Source organism: Ursus americanus, chromosome 8, assembly GCF_024610735.1.
Source record: "Ursus americanus isolate L20-20 chromosome 8, mUrsAme1.1.p, whole genome shotgun sequence".
In the NCBI taxonomy this organism is placed as follows: domain Eukaryota; kingdom Metazoa; phylum Chordata; class Mammalia; order Carnivora; family Ursidae; genus Ursus; species Ursus americanus.
The window spans coordinates 18,865,363-18,889,783 of record NC_142134.1 but is presented as its reverse complement, the minus strand read 5'-3'; the positions used below and the strand labels follow the sequence as shown (position 1 = coordinate 18,889,783).

The 24,421-nt window shown below is 44.2% G+C and overlaps 1 protein-coding gene across 2 annotated transcripts in view; it reads right to left on the bottom strand.

Annotated features, from left to right (window-relative positions):
* Positions 1 to 23,998, bottom strand: part of HPSE (heparanase) — a 32,748-nt gene extending 8,750 nt beyond the window's left edge. The window contains exons 1-9 of one of the 2 annotated variants that reach the window (XM_045790815.2): positions 23,671 to 23,998; positions 11,987 to 12,132; positions 10,114 to 10,239; positions 5,557 to 5,730; positions 3,657 to 3,825; positions 3,332 to 3,379; positions 2,534 to 2,627; positions 1,584 to 1,690; positions 356 to 470 (exon numbers count right to left, since the gene is read on the bottom strand). In XM_045790815.2, coding sequence (XP_045646771.1) covers positions 356 to 470; positions 1,584 to 1,690; positions 2,534 to 2,627; positions 3,332 to 3,379; positions 3,657 to 3,825; positions 5,557 to 5,730; positions 10,114 to 10,239; positions 11,987 to 12,132; positions 23,671 to 23,888 — 1,197 coding nt within the window. In that variant the 5' untranslated portion in view covers positions 23,889 to 23,998. The remainder of the gene's footprint in view (positions 1 to 355; positions 471 to 1,583; positions 1,691 to 2,533; positions 2,628 to 3,331; positions 3,380 to 3,656; positions 3,826 to 5,556; positions 5,731 to 10,113; positions 10,240 to 11,986; positions 12,133 to 23,670) is intronic. The other variant, XM_045790806.2, reaches the window with a different exon arrangement.
* Between the last annotated feature and the right edge of the window lie 423 nt (positions 23,999 to 24,421).

Genomic DNA, 24,421 nt, shown 5'->3' with positions numbered 1-24,421 from the left:
CCTGGGCTCCTCGCTCCGTGTGGAGCCTGCCTAAGATTCTCTCTCCCTCTGCTCCTCCCCCCTCCATGCTTGCTCCCTCTCAAATAAATAAATGAAATCTTAATAAAATTAAATTTAAAAATCCCATATTATGTCCCAAGTGACCCACATTAAAAACATTATTCTGCTTCTCAGTTTCTTCTCTTGGGACACAAAAGTATTAAAAGGTTTCTTCCAATTCATCATTCCACGGATTGGCTGCCTATTCAGAGTACCGAATTTCCTGAGAGGATTGATTCTTCATAGGAGGTTGGAACAAGAGGCCCTCAGTATACTCCAGGCTACTCACAGCAATGGGAAAACAACAATCACTTACAGGTAGAGGTTCGAAGTTTTCATCCACTAAGTGGTAGTTTCCGGCTCCGAAGAGCACTTGCCTCATCACCACTTCTATGCCCATTCTGGCCGACAGGCCCAATTTATCCAGCCACCTGGAACAGAGTAAGGCCCAGCTCTCTTCATGTTTGGAAACCAAAGAAACTCAATTCTAATTACGCTTTATTCTGATTAATTCATCTATGTGGGAGGAATTGACAGGAAACCAGAAAAGTGGTATCAATTAATAATAAGCCACTCTAATGAAATGGGACTATCCTTCCCTTCTCATGTTCCCACATTTGAGCATGACAATAAATCCTAGAATACTATAAATATGCCATAGGTGTTCCTTTCGGGGTAAGAGGAGTTCTACTAAGCAGAGTAGATAAATTCTCGCCCTAGAGGCAATCATTCTCAGTCTTGCTGGATACCCTCCCCACCTCTCCACCCCCAGACCCATGTGAGGAAGAAAAGGTTGAAGAAGAAAAGGCAGCTTGTAGTCATCGGCAGTAAAATGTGAAGTAAGTAGAATCACACCTAGACTGTTGTGGCTATCTCCCTGCCCCCCTCCATCTTTGGCTAATGGCAAGACAAACATCTTCATTCTTAACTCTCCTCCTCATGCCCCCATGAGCAAAAAGGATTCGTTCTTTATTGTGGATTTACAAGAATGAGGGTAGGAGGGGAAAGAGAATAAGTCCCCATTGTGAGGATACAGAACTATAGGTTAAGAATGTTCATGGAGTTATGGAATGTAAGTACACCAGCTGTTTATAGCAATCAAGTTCGTTGTGGCTGGATGACGAGGGTGATTTCGTAAGTCTTTAAACGCACTGGTAGCTCCTCTGGTATGACCTCATACTTCAGACTCTAAACTCCCTGGGAATCTACGAACAGAGCTACACGTACACTAAGGATCCTTCTCAGACTCGAACGTCTGGATGTACTCTTTCATGATCTCTTTCAGAGGAAGGACTCCTTGGCATATTTACGGGCCATAATTAAGGAACAGCACTTCTAAAACAATTCATTCATACAATGATTAATTTGGAACACCCATTACAGATGTCCAACAAACTTCAGGAAAACATTTTCTTGCAAAATCTGGCATGAATCTTGGGTCTCTGCCATAGAAACCGTCTTTGAGCCGTCTCAACAGAAGCTGTTTAATAAAAGGCCAGGAGGACGTTGCAGGCTGATCCCCGAGGCGGTGCTGCTTCACTCACATAAAGCCAGCCACAAAGGTGTTAGACAGCAAGGGCGCTCCACCCCCATACGCAGAGCTCGTTTCTCCTAACCAAACCTTCTTGTGGGGTCGGGTCTCCTCAACAACCTATGGAACAGGAGAGTCCCCATTACATTTGCAGACAAGCTGACCAACTATGGTGTCAAAGCCTCGTATTCCCAGACCGATTTGTCCAATATACTTACAAAATACGTTCATGGTCATTTAGGTTTGGGCAATTTACGTTTATGGGAAGACTAAGTGTGGAAGGAATGTAAATCCTCCCTTCCTATGGCCTTGGAGAGTTAATGCTACCAAAAGGCTACTGGAAGTATTTTTAATTTTTAATCGAAACACATGGGTAAGACCTGATGCTAAGGGGGGACTGAAAGTGACTAAGTGCCTGTTATCTAAAGAAAAACACGTAATTGTATATCCGTATGGAATTTAGAATTCGCTAGACTGCATAATAAACACTCTGGATTTACAGAAGTCCCTCCTTGTCCATGGTTTCGCCTTCCGTAGTATCGGTTACCTGCGGTCAACTGTGGTCTGGAAGCTGATGATCCTCCCGACCTGTCATCAGTAGGTCACTAGTAGCCTAACGCCACGTCACAATACATATGTCATTCGTCTCACTCCATCTCATCACGAAGCATTTTATCATCTCACGTCATCGCAAGAAGACCACATTTGAGAGAGACCGCGTTCACCTAACTTTTATTATAGTGTATTGTTATAATTGTTCCATTTTATTACTATTGTTGTTAATCTCTTACTGTGCCTAATTTATCAGTTAAACTTTATCATAGGAACTTATGTTTAGGAAAAAGTATATAGAGGGTTTGATATTATCTGTGGTTCCAGGCATCCACTGAGGGTCTTGGACCATAGCCCCTAGAGAGAAAGGGGACACGCTCCATTAGAAAAAAAAAAAAAAAAGACTATTACCTGGAAAACTTTTTGCACAGATGAAGTAAAAGTGTCCAACACATCAGGGTTTAGGAAATCTTCTTTGGTAGCAATTCGTCCATTCAAGTAGTAGCTAAATTATTCAGAGAATATTCAGAAAAAAGTAACTGTACTTTCTGCTTTTAAGTTAATTGGCTACCTGGCTCTCCTTCCTACCTCTTCCCATCCCTCTGTTATTAAAAAAAAAAAAAAAAAAAAAAGCAGAACTTCTGGCAAGAAGAGACCAAGATGGAAGAGGATCTGTTATTCTGTTTTTTGTTTTTTTTTAAGGTTTTATTTATTTGACAGAGAGAGAGAGTGCACAAGCAGGAGGAGCAGCAGGCAGAGGGAGAAGCAGGCTCCCCGCTTAGCAGAGAGCCAGCCATGGGATTTGATCCCAGGACCCCGGGATCATGTCCCGGGCCGAAGGCAGAGGCCTAACCGGCTGAGCCACCCAGGCGCCCCGCAGTTATTCTGTCTGGAAAAGACACAGTCAGAAGTGCAGTACTTATAGGTTACCTGTTCTTTGACAAGTATAGTGATTTCAGCTACTCATCTGCTCCATGATTTAAATGATAGTGTGCCTCGATCTTACGGGAACTACCACATGATTTAAAATAAAGTTTAAATTTTTGTTTTATTAATATTAGAAGTCTAGTACATTGCTGCTTGAGATACCATTTGTTTCTTATTTGAGCTATGTCAATTAGTAGTTAAACGGAAATAACTTTTTGAAAACTAAGTAGTAAGTAAAATGAGCATTAGTTTCTTAGTACTAAGAGCAGGAGCCAGACTTACTGGTGCCAGGTAACCGAATCAATCACTTCTCCGCCAGCCTTCAGGAAACTGGAAGAAAAAAATCTATTACGATCTTTACTTAATCCTCATATGCACAATATATATGCGCAATGTATGCACGGGTCTGTTGCCTGGAAATGGGCTGGTCACTGCCTTAGCATCAGGCAAACACAAACTGGTATTCTGAGCCAGTCAACGTTTCCTCTTTTGGTAAAACATCTGCTTAAGTAGCAGATGGTTTAATAACAGGTGGACTATTGAGAATTCTCCACCAGAGAGAAATATTATTTTTAAGAAAAGTGGTTCTGCTTCCTCTAGTTCCTACCTCCTCAGTATCTTGACCGTCTTTCCTCGAGGCTGGCCAACATCAGGCCCATAGAGATGCGAAGTTTTGAAAGCGGTTTTTCCTAGAAGTTTATGCAACTTGACAAAATCTTCTCCTAACTGCAATCCATCGATGAAAATACCAGCCTTCTTCCGGAAACTGTTAGGTTCTGAAAGATAGCAGTTCTCACGGTAATCACGTACTTAGAAATTTGGTATTTGAAAGCAAACTTAAAAGAAGCATAAGAAAGCAAGAAAACATTTTCCAGTTACAAAAACTTAGAATTCAAAGGCAAGAGAAGGAAAACCCCTCATTATGAAGAACATATTTCAGTTCAACACAAATGCAAATAACATAACTAAAGTATGAGGGGCTATTACAATGATTTGAAGTTAATAATGGGGCTATTAAACTAAGGGATATTTGGGGAATAGGCTACATCCAGTATTTAATAAACTGATTTACTTAAAGAGGACAAAAAGCTTGAGTGGGAGGGGAAGACATTGAAAAACTGATTTCTACAATGCCATTAAAAGCCTTACTGAGACTGTTTATTCAAAAATTATCTGTGCAGGTGAGCCTGGAAGTAGCCACACTGAAGACATGGGAAGGAGGCACAGAGTGTTCAGTCTACTTCCCCAAATATCTTGCACACACTCTGCCTTGTTCCCTTCTCCTTCTCTCTGGAAAGCAGACCTTTTTCTTGCAAAAGGGGGCCCAAGAAAGAGGGAAACAGGATGGCATAGCTCTGTTATCTTACTCTGAAGAGCAAAAGGAGTTGGGGTTGGGTACGGTAGGAAAGTAGGGAGGGAGAGATATAAGGACGGGTTCAGATGATCCATTATTCACGTGTTGCCATTATTGAAAGTTGTTCAGCATCTAGCTAAGATATGGTTCCCTCTGCCCCTATGTTGTGTTCTGTGCTTCACCTGCCAGTTACCCTTAGCAACCTCATCCCCAAATCTGTCTCTAGACACTACTGTAACACACACCACTACAGACATGTATCTTATTTCTTTGCTTGCTTTCTGGTCCGTCTGGCTCCCTTCCTCTAGAATGGAACTCCAAGAAAGCAGGGACTTTGCTCTGGAGCCAGATAACCTGGGTTCAAACCCCAAGTCCTCCACTTGGTAGGCCCACGTCACGTGGGTATTTAACTAATCTTTTTGTGCCTCTTTTGTCATCTGTAAAATGAAGGCCATAATTGTATCCACCAAAGAGAAAATAATACTTATTAAATGCTCAGAACAGTGCCTGGAATATAGTATGTGCCCATCATATTACTACATCTCATTTCCCATTTTAGTTTCAGTTCCATTGGCTCATGTGTGGAAAAAGCACTATAAATATGTTTAAATGAATGTGGCAAATCATTAGTACTTTAGTTAGAATTTACAAGTTCTTTGCAAAAAAGTGAAGAAGGAAAACATCAGGAGCTTGACCTGAGTGGTCTTCTACACCAGGAACTTCTAGCTGGAGCCTATCATGATGGTTAGGATGGAGTTGCTGAGATTAATTGACAAGTTGAGAAACAGAGAAAGAAATGAAAGGGCAAAAGCAAAAGTGCCTGCTGTGCAGTTTTCTGAGTCCAGCCTGCCAACTGTAACAGGTTTAAGCGATCCCGAAAACGTCAAGTGAGCCCAGGAGCTGTGGAAGTTTCTGGGTCCAGCCAGTTGTCTTCAGCTCAAGCAAAACATAAACTAGGATTCACAATAGGTTCTAGGATATACAAAGGAGTGTTCTGCCATAAGCGGTTCCAAAAGTTGCACTGTTGAGCACTCGTACAAGTGTGCCGAGGCAAAAGTATATTTACTAATATTAAAAAGAATGTCATAAATCGGAACAAGTAATGCCAAAGGGGAATCTCCTTACCAATGAAATGTTCCCCGGGGGCACTTACCATTGCCTAGTTCCCAAGAAATGTTATAATTCTTGGAAGAGCAATAGTCCAGGAGCAACTGAGCGTTAGAGCTGTTCCACTGCAAGTCTGCTGTTCGTAGTAAGGCATTTAGCCCAAAGATCAAGTCCAGTCCTGAGCAATTTGCAAAAGCATACAGCATATCCACGGAGCTTTCTAAAAGAAAAATGTTGCAACTTAATAGGTGGGTCAGCACCACAGTAATGAAGGCCTCCAGATTTGTTCTCCAACGAATAACTATTTTGGTTGTTAAACTGAAGGAATTATAGTCCTATATGAGTGACTATAATTATAAATACGAGACAAAAAATTGGACAGGCAAATAAAAAACTTAAAAAACCAGAATTTACTAGGACTTCATTTACTACAGCTGTTGAATCAACTTCCATGCTGAACCAGGTAGAGTATCAGAAGCTTTGGTCTGGCACTCGGGTTGTGTTCAGATGACCTCAGGGGAACTCCTGCATGGGCCAGACTGTCATTAGTCCATACACGCCACACTCTTCATAACTGAAACATCTCTACTCACAAACCCAGTCACAAAATATTTTGGTAAATTTTACTCTATTTAAAAACAATTTTGGGGAAATTCATGTATAGGGTTTATTAATTTTAAATAAGTAAAATTTGACATTAAAAAACTGGCCTCGGGCTATGGATCTGTGGTTTCCAAACTCTGTGCCAAGACATCTGGCAAGCCTCAAGAAATTCACCATGTGGTTGTCAGACTGAACAAAGGAAAATATAGACAACTAGTTAAGTTTGGACTTCAGATAAATGAGAAATAATTTTTACTGTGTGTCTATACAATATTTGAGAAATACTTATAGTAAAAAAGAAAAATCAGTTTATCTGAAATTCAAACTCAACCAAGCAACCCTACTCGCATGGATACTACCGGACCCTTTAGTTTTGCAAGGGAAACGTCAACTCTGTTGGACATGACAAGAACTATATTACTAGTAGAATCTGGGACTGAACAACTTAATAACTGAAACTCTTAGGTATTTACTTGGGACTAGGTAAAATAACTTTAAAATTAAAACTAAAAAAGTTACTGAGTCACGTAAGTGCTATAAAGGTTTGGGGACTTTTCTAACCACTAGCTAGTCTAAAATCACTGCTTGAGAGTGGCAATAATGTCAGTTTGAATATCACCTCCAAGTCGGGTATCGTATGCATAATGTCTGCAATTTTCATGTATATTTAGGGTTACTTGTTGAATAGAAATTCACTCTTGAACTCTCTAAGTTTAAAAAAAATCTAAGTGAATTACCGGGTGAGCTTAGCAGAGAAACCCTCAATTTAATATTGCCGGTAAAGGCTGAGGGGCAGAAACGTCTCTCGCAAGTTCTTTGAGGTGTTTTAGATGTCTGCTGTGTCACCCACTTCCGCAGAGCTGCTGCCTGTCATCAGGGAGTTACGGACAACAAGGGCGGAAAAGCTCTTCCGTCCTGTGGCCCAGCATTCCACTGGATCCTGAGCCATGGTTTGGGATGACACAGACAGAGCCTTGGGGATTGTTGGGTTCTCCCCAAACCTCTACCCTCGTTTTTCCATGAGGAAACTGATACCCACGGAAATGAAGTGCTTTGCCCAACACTGCTTAGCTATTTGGTGGCAGTGCCCTTACTAGAGCCTGTTGTGAAGGGGTGACTAGACTGTCTTAGTCACAGCTCCATGTTAGACATACATATTGCAAAATCATGCCATAAAAAGTTTCCTGAGTCAGGAATCCTCCTAAGACCTGAGCTCCAAGACCCACTCTCCCACTTACAGACTGTATGATCAGGGTGACCCCTTTACCCTGTGTGAGCCTCAGCTATGGATCCACAGTCCTGGAACTAGCACCACCGTGTGCCTACTCACAAAACCGAGGTTGAAACGGCATATGCGAAAACCCTTTGTAAGCCATAAAAGCCTTTACAGATATCAGGCACTGTCACTACCTCATCCCTCTATGGCATTTTCGAAAAACCTAGAATGCTTGCATTTCAGAATATTTATTCAACTCATACTTGGCTCTTTGTCTATTTCATTTTTCCAAATGCACTTGGAATTTATATAACTTAAAATTCTATTATATGCTTCCTACAACATAATAGTAACATCTAGAATAAGGGCTGTATATTACTGAGTTAGAATCTACTCTTAAAAAGAAAAACACAACCCACTCAGCCTACTCTCTCCTCAAAACATGAACAATAAGAAAACTTACAGCTAATTTTCCAATTCCCAATCATGGCCCAGTCTCTTATCTCTTATTCTACGAGAGGGTGGAAAGATCCCTGGGACAAGGATAACTTAAATGCTACACTAAAACTGGCACTGGTTCTTTCCCTGGCGTTACGCCATGTCTGTTTATATGAGTGTGTCCAGTTCCAGTGTGGGAGTGGGTGACGGAGACGGACGAGTCAGGTTATGAGGAAGAGAGGTGGAGAAGGAGAGCAAAGAATTAGCTCATTAAGTAGAACTATTTGAATAAGGAAGTTCTTTCTGCAGTCACACCCAGAATTACATCTGTAACATTGCTTCCTTTTCCTGCCTAAACAGGCTTACAGAGTTTGCAGTCTTATGACAAATGTTTTTGTCACCTTCTACTTAAGTGAAACCCACCATCCAGTGGGTCCTGTAATTAGAAAACTTGCTTATACCTTCTAGGACACCTGTTTTAAGGGTATAGGCCACTGACTATTAGTCAGTGCCATGACAGACACATTAAAGGGCAGTGACTGTCCTTACCACCATAGACTTTTGCTGTCTCTTCCATTAGACAATGCCAGCCCAAGTTCCTCAGGCATTACCAACCTCAGTTGTCAGTACAGGACAATGTGTGGAAACACCTATAGGCCTCTGAGATACTTCTCACCATAAGGAGTTGGTGCCCAGACTAAACACAGTGCATTCCTATCTATATGTTTCTAAGACATGTATGTTAAAACAAAAAATTTCAAACCAAGAGTCAAATGTTTCCAAATACAAATAAAGTATCCATATTTATTAAATATTTTAGCTAATAGGGTGGCTACAATGACCTATTTACATAGTTAGTGAAGGAACTTTCTTCTGGTGTAGGAACTATGAAGGTCCTAGTCCCAGAGGCAGGGAAAGATGGTGGAAACCTGCCATCTTGATTCCAGATAGATTGTGTGAGGTAGGAAACTGGTGTAAACAGGTGTAATGCTTAACATGATGCAAAATAAAGTAGAAATCAATAGATTACCTAACACCATGGAGTCTTCTCTTAGCAGACCTATATCATAATGATTTATTGTGAGACCTTACTGCTATAGGTCTCTTGTCCTCTTATCATTCCCTTCATGGGACTGAGATGGCCCTGTGTCAGGCCAAATTCCATGCAACCACAGATCATGTTATTAAAGTGTCAGAGTTGCTCCCCACCCCATTTAAAATGCAATAAATAATTTAGAGGATGCATTATCTAATGACATGTAAACTATTTTCTGATGTCTTATGTGTCACATCTTTTCTGTACCTTATAAATAAAAAAATAAAAACCCACTGGATACACTGAAATCCAGATAGTAGCCAATAAAATCTTACAAAGACAAAGAATCTACTTCCAATAATGTACTCTTAGAAAGGCCAAGTGACCCAAATTAACTACAAGATAATTTATTTTTTAAAAATGAAAGACAGTTGTAGAATATCTGAGCAGTTATTCCCTTAGCTGAGATCTGGGCCAATATCATCCCTTACTTAGTTGGGTCTAAAACACCAACTTTCAGATAAAAATATTTTTCATAGTTAAATAAGGATTGCTTGTTTCAGTTGTTTTAAAGCCCTGCATGACAACATTATCCCATTTTGAAGACTGGATAACTGTTTCAGTGAATGGAAATAAATTCTGTCTTCGTCGAGCTAGTTCTATGTCTGCAAAGCCACAGAGGAAAGAAAAAGAGAGAGCTGCTTGATGGCCAGCAGTGTCTGGTATGACACAGGCTTCCACTGCCTAATGGTATACCAGCTCAAAATAGGTGTTGCTTCTGGGACGAGAATGGGTGGATTCTGGATGGAATGGATGACGAGGTGTGAATGGTTTTCACAACTTGCTCTTTTTTTCCCCTAAAGATTTATTTTTATTTTAAAATAAATAATCTGTACACCCAGCATGGGGCTTGAACTCCCAACCCTGAGATCAAGAGTTGCGGGCTCTACTGACTGAGCTAGTAAAGCACCCCCATGATTTACTCTTCATACTTCTGTATTTTACTTTTTCACAAAGAATGTATCCGTGTCTTCCCTGACTTCCTAGTTCTTCAGAGCAGTAAAGGTTATTATCAGCTCGTGAATGAATGATTTCTAGATTTCACTTAATGGCTAGTAGGCAAAGTCAGGTGGAGAAGAGAAAAAAAACCAGAAGTTTTGGGTTCAAGATCTCCCATTAACTCTTGATAACATTTGAGTATTATGCCGCTTTACCCAATTGTTGTAGGGCTTACGTGATTCAAGCTCAAGTTCAAGCTATCCATGTATTTTGGGGGCTGGGACACCTGCAGGGTGCCCTTCATCTCTTACTCGAGTAAGTGCTGTTCTTGAACTTTTTCTGATGCTGTTCTCTGAGCAGCAATTGTTCCTGGAAGGGCCATTCCAACTGTAACTTCTTCTCTACATCAGAAGGGAGGGAGCCAGATTTGCAAATATCTGCAAATGGAAGAAATAGTTTAGAGAATCTCTTTTCAAAGTGGTGAGGTTGAAATCCCATACATTTCGTTCATTACCTATTTATGTGACTAAAGCAGGATAATATATTTCTGGTTTTTAGGCATGAGGTCAGAGAAAGATATATTCTGTTACACATGTCAATATTGCTGGCTAACCAATCACCACACAAAAAAACCACCAAAGGGCAGGTCTCCTAAGAAACGTTGGACATACCCTGGACACAGCTACACTGGACATAACTTCAAGTTATTTAACAATTCAGAAGGCTCTTCAGAAACTTAAAATTGCTAGAGAACCCCACCGAAGAAAACATAGTTCAATTCTCTTAAGATTCACTTTCAAAATACTCAGAAATTTGTCTTGCTGGACTCTATCTGCTTTGTGATGATTTCCTCTTGCCATAATGGTGGGACGGGAAATGTTGACTTTTTTTTCTCCTTCAAATATGGTATCCTCAAACTTCTGAGACCACAACATGGGCAATTGGGAAAATCAACCACCGTGCTGTCAGGCTGACCGTGCTTCCTTATCACAGGACAGCAGAGCTGCTGGGCGCTGGCCGCCAGTGCGGGCTGACCGGCCAACAACTTCCTTTCTGGGAAGCTGCATGTTCTGGCTTTCTGGCAGCTGTTGCCTCATCCCTCCCTGTGCTCAAAAAGGATGTTTCAGAGGCACCTGACCCCCCCACCCCATATACACACAGGATGAGGAAAACTGATGAGCAAAGGAGAGTCTCCTGTCTGAACTTAAGAGACCTTTCAAACACACGTGACTGATGGGAATGGTTAAGTCTAAACATAAATTATTCCAATATGGCATTTGAAGAGAATTCTCCTGTTATTTTTTCATTTTTTTTTTCTAATTACTCTTCTATCAATTTTGGCCCAATTACTGATTAACTCTTCTGGACACTTCCTAGCTGAAGAAAATAGAAGGAAAATATGTAATATATGAAATAATGAAATATTATTCACTAATATATACATGATGTGTAAATAATTCAACTATATATGCACCATATTTTTCATAAATGTTACAATAATGATTTAACTTCCGTTTGATGTCTGTATAGTACTTATGAAAGACATAGGGCAGATCCTCGTTGCTCCCTAGGGCAGGTTTCTCAGGGGGAGCCAACAGGCTTCCAAATAGCAGAATCACCTGAGGAGCTTGCTAAACTCGTAATCTAAGGTTGGAACACGGAATCCAAATATTCAAACTCACCCCAGGTGACTACGGATAGCCAATGAAGTTTGACAATCACTGCCCAATAAATCAAATCTTAAAATCCATCCTAAGAGGCAGAGCGTATCCCCACACCCTCTTGTTATACCTTCCATTCACATTCTATTTTCAGAATAAATGGGTTTCAATCCAATGCTGTGTGTCTTCAGCTGGAAATACTCTTTTCAGTTTGACACGTTTCTGCCCACACGCTCCCACTAAGCAGCTGTGTCCTTCAGCTACAATCATTGTCCTATTTACAGCACAATTAACTCTCAGTTATGCCCAGCACAATTTTTTGTGTGGGGTCTCACATTCATGAAAACATGGCGAGGAGGAAACCTGTCCCCTGCTTCCTCCTTTTGTGAGAGTGCCTCCATCGGGCAGTCGGGAGCCCTTGATTTCTTACTAATTGTTAAATGTCAGCTGGAACATTTCTCTGAGAATGCTCAAGACTGACTCAAGGGAATTAAAATGTATCGGGAATCTTTAAAAAGTTCACCCTGGTTGACTTGAGACTGCCAGTAACTCCTCTCTTCAAAGGTCGGTTCTTTTTGGGGATCGAAAATGAGAAAGTCCGTCTTGGTGCCACCAAATCGCAGGTATGCTGGAGACAAGCCTCTAGCCAAAGTGCGAAGCTTTGGAGAACTGTTCGGAGACAAGCACGTAATTAAAATTATGTTTTCCAGGAAAATCCAGTCAAACATGATTACGCTTGAGGTGGACCTATTTCTTAATACGTAGCTGTACGGGGCTTGGAGGGAGAAGTCCTAGCGCGAGAACGGGGAAGTCTTCTCAGTCCGACCCTGTCCAAGTACAAGGTTGCACGTCTAGGCGCCTGCAGGCAACCTGGAGCTCTGACTCTGGCAAGAACTTCTATTTTAACTTGACAAGTAGGATAGCGTTCAGTACTTTCAAAACACTCACAACCTTTTATGATCGATGAAGGTTAAGAGAGTGGGCACTCTAGGAAAGCTGACTCTGTGTTTCTTTGAAAAATAGATTGTCTTCAAAAATGTATATTCTTGGGGCCCCCGGGTACCTCCGTAGGTTAAGCACTGGACTCTTAATTTTGACTTGATCTCGGGGTCTTGGGTTGGCCCCACATCAGGCTCCACACTCAGTGGGGAGTCTGCTACTTGGAATTCTCTCCCTGTGCACCTTCCCAACTTGCACTCATGCGCTCTCTGAAATAAGTAAATCTTAGGGCACCTGGGTGGCTCAGTCGGTTAAGCATCTGCCTTGGGCTCAGGTCATGATCCCAGAGTCCTGGGATTGAGCCCCGCATCGGGCTCCTTGCTCAGCAGGGAGACTGTTTCTCCCTCTCCTCCCCACTCATGCTTTCTCACTCTCTCTCTCAAATAAAGAAATAAACCTAAAAAAATTATAAAATTAAATAAATCTCTAAAAAAATGTAAAAAAAAACGTTCATGTTCTCAGATAAGTTCATAAATGAGTTAGGATTCTTCCTCTTCTCCTTAACTCTGGCTTTCAAGGAAAACTGTCCTTCTAAATTTAAGTCAAATGAATTAGAATTAGGTAAGATTCTAATTCCTATCATCAACAACTCTAATTTGAACAATTCTAAATGCATAGCCCATCAAGTCAAAAATGCTGCTGGTGGGTGCCCGTTAGGTGCTCCGAATGGCACCAAGTGCTCTAGAACGGAATCAGAGCGCTCTACAATCCCTTCCCGCAGAAAGATGAAGATGTCATGAATATTTAAGTGAATAAAATGAAGATACCAGAAGACACAGGTAACAGGGACACCTGCCATGCACTTCTGAAGTCTCACACATGTGATTCTGGCCACACTACTCTCTGAATTCTGTTAAAACACAGAAAACCAATGCCATGCAGTTCTTTGCAACGGTCCGATTAATTAGCTTCCAGGTGGGTTCTTCCAGATTGGAAAATCGTTCCAGCAGGACTAATTAATTGGCAACATGTCTTAACATCCGAGGAATTAGAGGCCTGACTTAAAATTTAAAATTTTTACATTTTTAAATCTAAAATTTTAGGATATTGCTGAAACTATATATACTGCTATGTAAAATGTTTGAAAGATGACTTTATTTATGCTTAGGAAAGAGAACTTAAAAGAGGGAAACAGACCAAAGGATAAGTCTCCTGCATTAAAAACTTCAGCAATTCCTCTTCCCCATTCTTTTGTTTATTCGTAACTTGAGAACTTTTTACTGTACTACCTAGGCACTCGTGCCTTCATCACCCTCTTCCTCCATAAAAAAAAATTTAAAATTATATTTCGTGATGATATTTCTATAAAGACAAACGAGTGAATATTATATATGAAAATATTTTCTTTGACCTAAAAGTTCATGTTCTTTGGCTCTTACAAGAAGTTAGAAGATTTTCATGGGCCCCTAAGGGTGTTGTAGTTTCCGGCATGCGGAAACGCAGTACAAAGTGAGGCTTCAGAAATGTACTGTATGGTGACTCACATAACATAATAAAAAAAAAAAATCAAAAAAAAAAAGAAAAGAAATATTATCAACCTGGCATTCAGTGCTGACTGAAACACCAGGCAGCACCAAAGAACCCAGGAAGGATGGCCTGTGCCCCCAAATCCTCACAACCACTTGAAAATAAGCAGAGACGCTAACTTGGACTAAGTAAGGATTCAGAAGAAAGCCATTTCCACTTCGCTACAAACACAAACAAAAATAAGCAGGGAAGAGAGCGCTGTTGTTTCATGAGCACAGAGTTTGCATCTGGGAAGACGAGAAAGTTCCCAGGTGGGGGGTGGCGATGGCTGCAGTATGAGTATACTTAATGCCACTGAACTACACACTTAAAACGGTTAAATGGTAAGTTTTTTTTTTTAAGATTTTATTTATTTATTCGACAGAGATAGAGACAGCCAGCGGGAGAGGGAACACAAGCAGGGGGAGTGGGAGAGGAAGAAGCAGGCTCATAGCGGAGGAGCCTGATGTGGGGCTCGATCCCAGAACGCCGGGATCACGCCCTGAGCCGAAGGCAGACGCTTAACCGCTGTGCCACCCAGGCGCCCCAAATGGTAAGTTTTATGGTTGGTATCTTTTACCACAATTAGAAGAAACTGCAGACATAGTGTGATTTCAACAATGAAAATAATATATATAGAAGGTGGTAACAGGGGTCATTACTATGTACTGAGATGGACGGCAGACTCTCTTCTGTATTTTATAAGTGTTCCATAATAAGCATATGACATTTTAATTTATACAAGGTGGTTTTGTGTGTATGTTTCTATTTTTTAAAGATAAGCGAAGAGGGGCGCCTGGGTGGCAAAGCGGTTAAGCATCTGCCTTTGGCTCAGGGCGTGATCCTGGCGTTCCGGGATCGAGTCCCACATCGGGCTCCTCTGCTGGGAGCCTGCTTCTTCCTCTCCCACTTCCCCTGCTTGTGTTCCCTCTCTCGCTGGCTGTCTCTATCTCTGTCAAATAAATAAATAAAATCTTTAAAAAAAAATAAATAAAAATAAAGATAAGCGAAGAAACCAAAATTTAGTGAAGGGAGACATAGCCATCTGTTAATCAATAAATATTCATGGCAGGCCCATACTGCCAGGCATATGCTAGTTGCTGGGGATACAATAGCAAACAAGACAGAGATAGCCACTGTTCTCATATAATTTACAGTCTTGCATATATATTTTTTTATTTAAGATTTATTATTTATTTATTTTAGAGAGAGAGCTCTCAAAAGTGGGGGAGGGGCAGTGGGAGCGGGAGAGAGAATTCTAAGCCGACTCCCCGGTGAGCACGGAGCCAGACCAGGGTTACGGGGTGGGGTGGGGGCTCAATCCCATGACCCTGAGATCATGACCTGAGCTGAAATCAAGAGTTGGACGTTTAACCAACTGAGCCACCCAGGCGCCCCAATTGCATACATATGTATTTAAACAGGTAAATAGGCAATTCTAAAACAGTGCTATGAGAACACAGGAAGGGGATCCTAACCCAAACTTTGGGCTGGGGGTAGGGTGTGGTTAGAGGTTTTGGGGGGAAGTAGCTTCACTGTTTGACATTCAAAAGGAATAAATCTTATCCGGGTCAAAGATAGTGAGGTGGGGTTGAAGGAAGCGTTCTAGGTGTAGAGAAATGTCGGGCAAAGCCGGAGGTCGAAGAGAATAGGACGCCGCTGAAGAGCTAACAGATGGGGTTAGAGCCTACAGACTGGGGGCAGGGAGCTGCGTGGAGAGGATGGACTACAGGGGTAAATAGGGCCGCACCGTGGAGGGACTGTGAGCCACCATGTCCTGGAATCCAGCTTTCTATGAGGGCAATTTAGAGCTATGGAAGGATTTAAAGCAGTGAAATGGCCTCAGCAGACTTCTATTTTAGAAAAGAATCTCACGCTGCAGTGTAAATACCTGAAAAGAAGGACCAAGAGTGTGGTCACATTAACATAAGCAGGAAGTGATAGGCTGAGATCGGGTAACAGCCTTGGGGTGGAGAGAGGTGGATATTCAAGACACCTGTGGAGGCAGAAATACTGAATTTGGTGTTTAATCGGATATTACAGAAGAGTCAAGGATTACCCCCTGGGAAGCATCTTGGAAGATGGTAACATTCGCTGAGATGAAGAACAGGGGATACGCTGGAGATGGGGATGAGGGCAGGGGCAGAAGCTCAGTTTTGTAGAACTGGAAATGCTAAAGCAACACCAAAAAACATATTTCCATCTGGCCCTCGGACATAAGTAACTGGGGCTGAGGGACACATCCAGGCGAGATGCAGAATGGAGGGTCCTCAGTCTAAACGTCAGTGACTGGTGACCTGCAGCCCACGGGTGCAGAGACACGGCCCCACAACGAATACAAGGAGCTTCCTCAGAGTCACTTCGGGCTGGCTCTGTCCCCCTGCCTTTGGTCAGGCATTGATTCTGGTTGTTGGCATATTGACTGCCTTTGATGATAGAGGAAGCTTATTTCGATTTTTTGTGTAGCTGGTACCAGACACTGATGCCCTCTGGGAAATGGAAGAAAACTACCACCAGGTGGACGGAGCTATGGTACGTCAAGATACATATCTGCACACAGCCTGGGTCAGACGCCCGAGTCCCAGAGCCTACCTCCCACAGAGAGCGACTATACCACCTCGGGTCACTCTCAATCACTTTACTCTGCTTTGATTTTCTTCACATCATTCACCATTCTCTGAAATTAGCTTCCTGTTATTTGCTTGGTTTCCTATCTCTCTCCCCTCCACGCCCTGCAAGCTCTTATCTCTCTGGCTGATCAGAATCTCTGCAGCACCAAGATAAGGGCCGATAAGGGCCGGGCAAACAGCTGGTGCTCAATAAATATTTGTTAAGTGAATGAACAAGCGAGTCCACCCTGATGAAGGGCCAAGTGGGGCCAGACGAAGACTGTTTTCTGAACACAATTAAAACCCAAAGTTATGGCTCCTGCCAAGTAAGGAAATCACGTGTTTCAAAAGTATTGGTTTTAAAGACCTTGTTGTTCGTCTTCTTTGCAAGGGAACATTTTCTTGTTTTGAGAATACAATACTGATGCCCTCTGACCAAAAGCAGATTTTAAACAGCTGCAAAACATGTCATAAAAATAAAACTGATCAAAGGTACACTACTTCTATCATATGGGGGGGAGGAGTGTGGGGGGGATCGATCACCACCACAGTGACTCGGAAGTAAACGAAAAACGCCCACATAAAAGCAGCTGCAGATAGTCGACTTCCAGTTGAGCAGTTTGTTAGGGCAAAGCAAAGTCTGCAGGTATTTTTATTTTACCTTCCGTGTAAAAATAAGCGGCTTACCTCCGACACCAAAGCGCAGGTGTGCGGCAGCCAGCTTGCACCGGCGCCTACCCGCTGTGAGAGCCAGCTGGGGTACTTCGAGAACAAGCCGCTGAGCTGCTGGCAGTTCGCAATCAGCCGCGGTGCGAGCATGTATACCACAGAAATCAGGAGAAAAGCAAACACACACACACCAAAAAACAAAACCCACCAGCAGCCCATAGATAGTTTCCCCTCCTCCCCAGAGCAACTGTTAAACTTTCCCAGCACACAGGGCACGACGTCAAGCCACGGAGGCGGGGGAGACCACTCAGGAGGCTATGTGATATGAAAAGAAGGCCCAAGTCAGAAGTCCGAGGAACATCAAACATTTAAGACAGGCTAGAGAAAGGGGCGAAGAAGACATGTTAAAGAGGTGGGGGAACCCCCAGAAACGGGAGTGACATAGTCCTGAAGGGATGAGAAAGAGCTTCGTTGTCCACCTGGCCAAATGCTGCCAAGAGACCCCAGGACTCTGGTAGGGCCGCAGAATCAAAGTACCACAGACCGGTCCCCCAAACACGGAAATTTACTCTCTCATGGGTGTGGAGGCTAGAAATAGGAAACCAAGGTGTCTGCAAGGCCACGCTCCCTCTGAAGTTACTGGGGGAGGAGCGGTTCCAGGTTCCCTCCCAGCTTCCGGTGGTTCCCTGCAGGCCCGAACTCCAGGCTCCACAGCCTTCTCGGTGTGGGTATCTGCCTCCACATTTCCTCTTTTTGTAAGGACATCAGTCGGAGTGGATGAGGGCCCCCTCATTACACTACAACTAGATCTTTTTTTTTTTTTTTACATTTTATTTATTTATTTGACGGGGGGTGGGGGGGACGGTGCACAAGCAAGGGGAACGGCAGAGAGAGAGAGAGAAACAGGCTCTCTGCTGAGCAAGGAGCCGGATGGGGGACCACGACCTGAGCCGAAGGCACATGCTTAACCCACTGAGCCACCCAGGTGTCCCTAACACCAATCTTTAATCAAAAAGAAGTGAATAAGAGCAAAGCCCAGTGTGGTGACAGGGAACACAGGATGAGAGCCAGACAGGGAGACAGTGGCCCTCACACTGGAGTCATGGCAGTCGCCTCTAGCACGGGTTGGGTTCATGCAAACTCAGTGTTTTAGACACTTTGCATACATTCTTTCACTCAATCCCAAAACAAGCCAGTGAGGTAGGCTATCATGTTCTTTTTATAGACAAGGAACCCGAACAGAAGGAGGCTGTTGCCCAAGGTAACAAACCGGCAGGGGTGTAAACCACATTCAAACTGGTGGGCGATCGCTTAGAGGCCGTGGTGGGAACGCGGAAAGGGCGGCAGTATTGCCGAACGCACAGCGTCCACTCCAAAGGCCTACCTCAGGCAGCCACGTCCACTTCCGCTCTTGGGTCTTGAGAGAAGAGCCAAGTTTTAGCTAGGGTGGGAATATTCTGCGAGGAGGACAGAGCAGGGTTGCCATGCAAAGGGCTCCAGGGAGCATAGGGAAAGGTTTGGGAGGGAAGGGAACGATGAGCACTGAGCCAGAGAGACAGCGCTCAGGGGCCAAAACATGTTGAGTCTACGGCTTGTAATTGTTCTCAGTTCTCGGTTTCTCTGGCTCTGGTTAATTCTCTCAGCAACAGGCACATAGACGGCCTGAGGTTATTTCCAATATCGGTTTTCAAAACGTGCACTTGACATTGATTAGAAGTGATTTTCTGACTATGAAAAGCAAATTTGTCTATGATGATGTAGGGATCTGATTACCGAAAGTCATTATTAATAACTACTTCTCGAATTGGCGAAAAGGGATGAATGTTGCTGAAAAAAAAAATAAGCAAACCCTTATGAAAAGTAAGCCTGGGCACCTGGGTGGCTGAGTCGGTTAAGCGTCTGCCTTTGGCTCAGGTCATGATCTCAGGGTCCTAGGATCGAGCCCCACATCAAGCTTCACATCAGGCTCCCCACTCAGCAGGGAATCTGCTTCTCCCTCTCCGTCTGCTACTCCCGCTGCTTGTGCTCTCTCTCTCTCTCAAATAAATAAATAAAATATTAAAAAAAAAAAAAAAGGGAAGGGAAGAGAGGGGAGGGGAAGGGAGGGGAGGAGAGGAAGCACAGCGGCAGAATTAGTGCTGTCGGTGCTTAGCACCAGCTTGTCTGCCCTGCCTGGGAGTACTTAGGGTCTCCAGGGCTGACTTCACATTCTACTTTTTTTCCCTGTATTAGAGAGCCGTGCTTGTGTGTGTGTCTTGTTTGTACTGTGGACCTCACTGCTGAGAAGGTAACCACTAGCCGCATGTGGCTAGGACTTGAAATGTGGCTAGTCTGAACTGAGATGTGCTATGAGTATAAAATATACACCAGGTTTTAAAGACCTGGTTTGAAAAATAATGTAAAATATCTCATTAATATTTTTATGGGTTGCATGTTGAAATGATAATACTTTGGATATTTTGTGTTAAATAAAATATATTGTTAAAATTAACTTCACCTGTTTCTTTTACTTTTTTTTTTTTTTTTTGAGAGAGAGAGAGCGCGAGAGCATGAGCAGGGGGTGGGGGGCAAGAGGGAGAGGGAAAGAGAATCTTAAGCAGGCTCCACGCCCAGTGCAGAGCCAGAGGCAGCTGCATGACACGACCCTGAGCTGAAATCAAGAGCCGGATGTTTAACTGATTGAACTATCCAGGCGCCCCTCTTTTACCCTTTTTAACGTGGCTACTAGAAAATTTTAAATTGCATATGTAGCTTGCATATGAGGCTCACATTATATTCCTTTTGAGCAGTGCTGGTCTCACCCCCCCATCTTTGAGGGTCAGTGCCTCTTTGAAGCTCTGCTCATAGTCAGGCATAGGAAATTTTTGATTGGGTTGTTGATTAGTTGCCTCGGGAAGAAGGCAAACTGAAAAGATGTTCCTTTCTAATTCTAGATTGTTCTATCACTGGCATTTAAGTTCTGTGTACTCTACATTCTCTAACTGCAAATATGAAAAAAAGAAAACCACATCTGTTTGCTATCATGGGAAGCCAGAACTATGCCATCTGATTAAACTTGCTCAGGCCTCTGGTGAAGCACCCTAGAGGTCTGGGCCCTGACCCTCCCACTCTCGGGTCAGTGCCTCTTTTCATTACATCAGTCCTCTCAATTTGTTTCTGGACAATCTTTTTCTTCTATAGCCTACCCTATTGCCTTTAAAGGATATAAACTGCTTTTGAAGAAACAAAACAGATGAACATAGGGGATGGGAAGGAAATATAAAATAAGATGAAAATAGAGAAGGAGATAAACTGTAAGAGACGCTGAACTCTAGGAAATAAACTGAGGGTTGCTGGAGGGGAGGTGGGTGGGGGGATGGGGTAGCTGGAGGATGGGCATTAAGGAGGGCACATGATGTCATGAGCACAGGGTGTTATATGCAACTGGTGAATCACTGAATTCTACCCTGAAACTAATAATACACTGTATGTTAACTAAACTGAATTTAAATTAAGAATCTATATCTAAATCTGTATCTATATCTATAAACTGCTTACTTTATTTTTGTGCACTCTTGTCCCTGCAATTAGTATCTGGGCTCAGACTCTGCTCCTTCATGAACAGCTGGTAGACTAGGGGTCATTTACTGCATCTCCCTAACCCTCAATCTCTTTATTTTTTTAAAAATGGAGATAATACTAGTCCTGCCCTCACAGTCTTATAGTAAGGACAAGAGGGTCAATACCCAGGAGATGCTAGGAATGCGACCCAACATGCTGAAGGCTCAGTGAGCACCAACTATTTCTATCACCCTGTCCTTGGCCCTCCGGCTTCATCTGCTCAGCTCTTGCCATCTTTGCCTGAGCATCTGCACTTTTGAGCACCTGTAAGAGAACAACACCCATCTCACAGGCATTAAGCTTAGTGTTGCCATCTGAGAGGGCCAGGTCCCTTGGGGCACTGTGCTAACCATCCTGGGGAGATAGTAGGCTCTCAGACCCTAATTGAGAAGCCAGGTCCTAGCAGACAGCAAGAGGAAGCTCCTGCCTATTCAAGCACCAGTCTTGTAAATCAAAGCCAGGAACAGTCTGGAAGTGCTCGCAGAAGCCTTTGGGGAGCAGGCACTGAAGACAGCTTCTGCCAAGGGAGTGGACTGGAGTGGTCAGGAGCCAGCCTGGGAGAGAAGCCCGTATGAACAGGGATACATTGAGTTCTGGAAACCGAAGAAATAATTTTATCTATTGCACACTATACTCTTCTGGTTTCATTATCCTCCCGCCTTTAACCAAAAGGTGGGAGCTATGGGGAAGAAAGAGTGCTACGGGAAATGAGGCAAAGTTATCACCCTTGCTAACTGCAGACCGGAAGTTCTGCGTGCGTTGGGGGTGGGAGGATAGGGTGGTGCTAGTCAACTGGTTCGCTCCACCGCAGGGTGATCAGACCTGGATCCCAAAAATCCTGCTGTAGGGCTTTTCTTTTGGATCTGTTTCTCCAGGAAGAATCCCCAGATGGCCTTCCTTGGGGAAGGGTGGGGCACACGGTAGCTACAGCAGCAGAAGAGGACTGGCGCTCTCACATTTCGGTAAGTGGTTCAGTTAGTGCCTCTGTCTTCAGCAAGGCACCTCAGGCCTTCTCTTTCCCTATTATCCCCCCACCCCACCTCCCGAGCTAGGCCTGGGGTCCTCAGATACTGAGCCCATAGTTCAGCGTTTCTCCAGAATTATCTTTCCGTCTCTCCCAACCACCTGCTGTGTGATATCAGCTTCCTATCGCTAAGAGGAAGGTCATAAAATGGGGATTCCTCTCCACCAGGCAATTCTCCCTCTCCTGCCACAGGGAAAGATGGAGGTTAATTATGATCAAAAGAGACACACAGAGAACTGGTGAACAGTTAGCAAATACTCATTATTTTCCAGGAAGAAGCAATGAGCTTAAATTTTGAACACTTTGTGCCAAATACTGTGCTCCCTACTTATTTATTATCTTATGAAATCCTCATAACAGGGCTACAAACTGTTTAGAAGTTCTATTCTACAGGTGAAGGAATTGAGGCTTGCAGTTGCCAAGCCACCCATAACAGCCAAGCCACCCATCTTTGGCAGAGCTGGGAATGAAGTCGGTGTGGTCTGCCAGTGTCTTCACCATTACGCTACCTGCTTTTCTTTACAGAATAAATGACCAAAATTAGCAGTGGCTGGCATGGGTACAGGCAGAAGAGCGTGTAAGTGTTTGGGAATGAGGAGATGCCCAGCTGTTTGGACTGGTTGAGGTGTGGCCATCTCCGGAGGCTCTCATGACCTAGATAAGTGGCCTAGATGACCTGGGACTGTCCCTGCAGCTCCCTGCCCTGGGATCAGCCTGCACTCATGGGGCAGGGGCCAGTGAACAAGCACCAGTTTGTCCCTCTCAGGCAAGAAAAAAAATTATGGCTGATTTTGCAGCCTCATGTTGAAAAAATATCTTTTTATTAAGGCTCTGTAAGTTCCTGCAGTAGTCCCCTAAGTCTCACTTATTTAATATTTAGATTTTTTAAAAAACAGTATAATACTGGAAATCTCTGGGGCGCCTGGGTAGCTCAGTCGTTAAGTGTCTGCCTTCGGCTCAGGGTGTCACATAGAGCTCCTCCACTGGGAGCCTACTTCTTCCTCTCCCACTCCCCCTGCTTGTGTTCCCTCTCTCGCTGTCTCTCTGTCAAATAAATAAATAAAATCTTAAAAAAAAAAAACTGGAAATCTCTACCTTGTGCTTAACTTTGCTGGGAATCTAAAACTGTTGCTTAAAAGTTTATTTTAGGGATGCCTGGGTGGCTCAGTCAGTTGGGCTTGGCTCAAGTCATGATCCCAGGGTCCTGGAATTGAGCCCCACATCAGGCTCCCTGCTCAGCGGGGAAGCCTGCTACTCCCTCTCTCCCTCTGCCCTTTCCCCCCTCTCATGCTCTCACTCGCTCTCACTCTATCTCAAATAAATAAAATTTTTAAAAATAATAAAAGTTCATTTTTAAATTTATAAAATTATATTTTATATATACACACACTTATTTTCCTTGGAGACCTTTTCCATTTGACTTTTTTTTTTTTTTTTTTTTTTAACTTTCCTAACAGAGTTTAAGAGAGGGAAGCCTGGTCCACGATCTTACCTGTCCTACACTGTGCTGCAAATTCAAGGGCGCACTTGCCTGGGTCCCCTCCTCCAGGCGTGTTTCTGGGGCAGGTGGGAAGTTTCTTTTCCAAATTTCCCCTAATACCTGGCCCTTAGTTGGCGCTTAGGCAACCCTTGCTGAATGAATGAAAGCGAGAAAGAGCGGTTTGGGGGCGGCTGCCCGGGAGAGGAAAGGAGGAGAGGAGGGAGGAAAGGAGAGAGACAGAGAGAGACGGAGAGAGAGAAAGGTTCCCGGGCGCGGAGGTCAGGAAGGCAGGACACGGGGACAGGCAGGCCGGCGCTTACCCCAGGAAGGTGAGGAACCGCGGGTCCGTGGCCAGGTTGGCGTCGATGGTGAAGGACAGAAACGCCGGACTCACCAAGTGCACCGGCCGCTCGGTGGAGAAGTCCAGCTCCACAACGTCCTCGGCCTGCTCGGGTCCCGCCAGGGCGCCCGGGGAGAAGGGACCGAGAGGGCCCAGGAGCAGCAGCAGCGGCAGCCCCGGCTTCCAGCGCCGCAGCATCTCGGGCTCACCTGGCCGGCCCACCCGCTAGCCGCCTCCAGCGGGAGCCGAGACCGCGCGTACTTCCTCCCGCCCCGCCACGGCGCCCTTTTCTCCCTTGCTCCTCACCCCTCCCCCTGCGCCCTGCATCCCTCCCACTCCTGCCCTGCATCCCTCCCACTGCTCCCTCTTCTCGCCGCCCCGCCTTCCCCCGCTGGCTCCCACTTCCTTGCAAGCTTTCCCCTTGGGGCCAGTCACGCCCACTTACGAAACCACACCCACTCGGAGGGTGCGGACCTGGCCCGGAGCCAAGTGCCCAGGAGCCCTGGAGAGGGAGCGCCCGCGGACCGGCGCTGGGCATCCAGACCCCGGAGCCCAAGGTCCTTGCGCCCGTTTCCCACTTCCACGCCTTGTGTGGGCGGCGCCAGGCCTTCTGACCCTCAACTCAAACCTCCAGCTGGGCATTCATCGCTCCCCGCGTCATCTGGCTTAGCAACACTTGCTTGTCTCTTGATTAACCGTGTGTCCTCTGACCCGAGAGCTGTTTCCCAGGC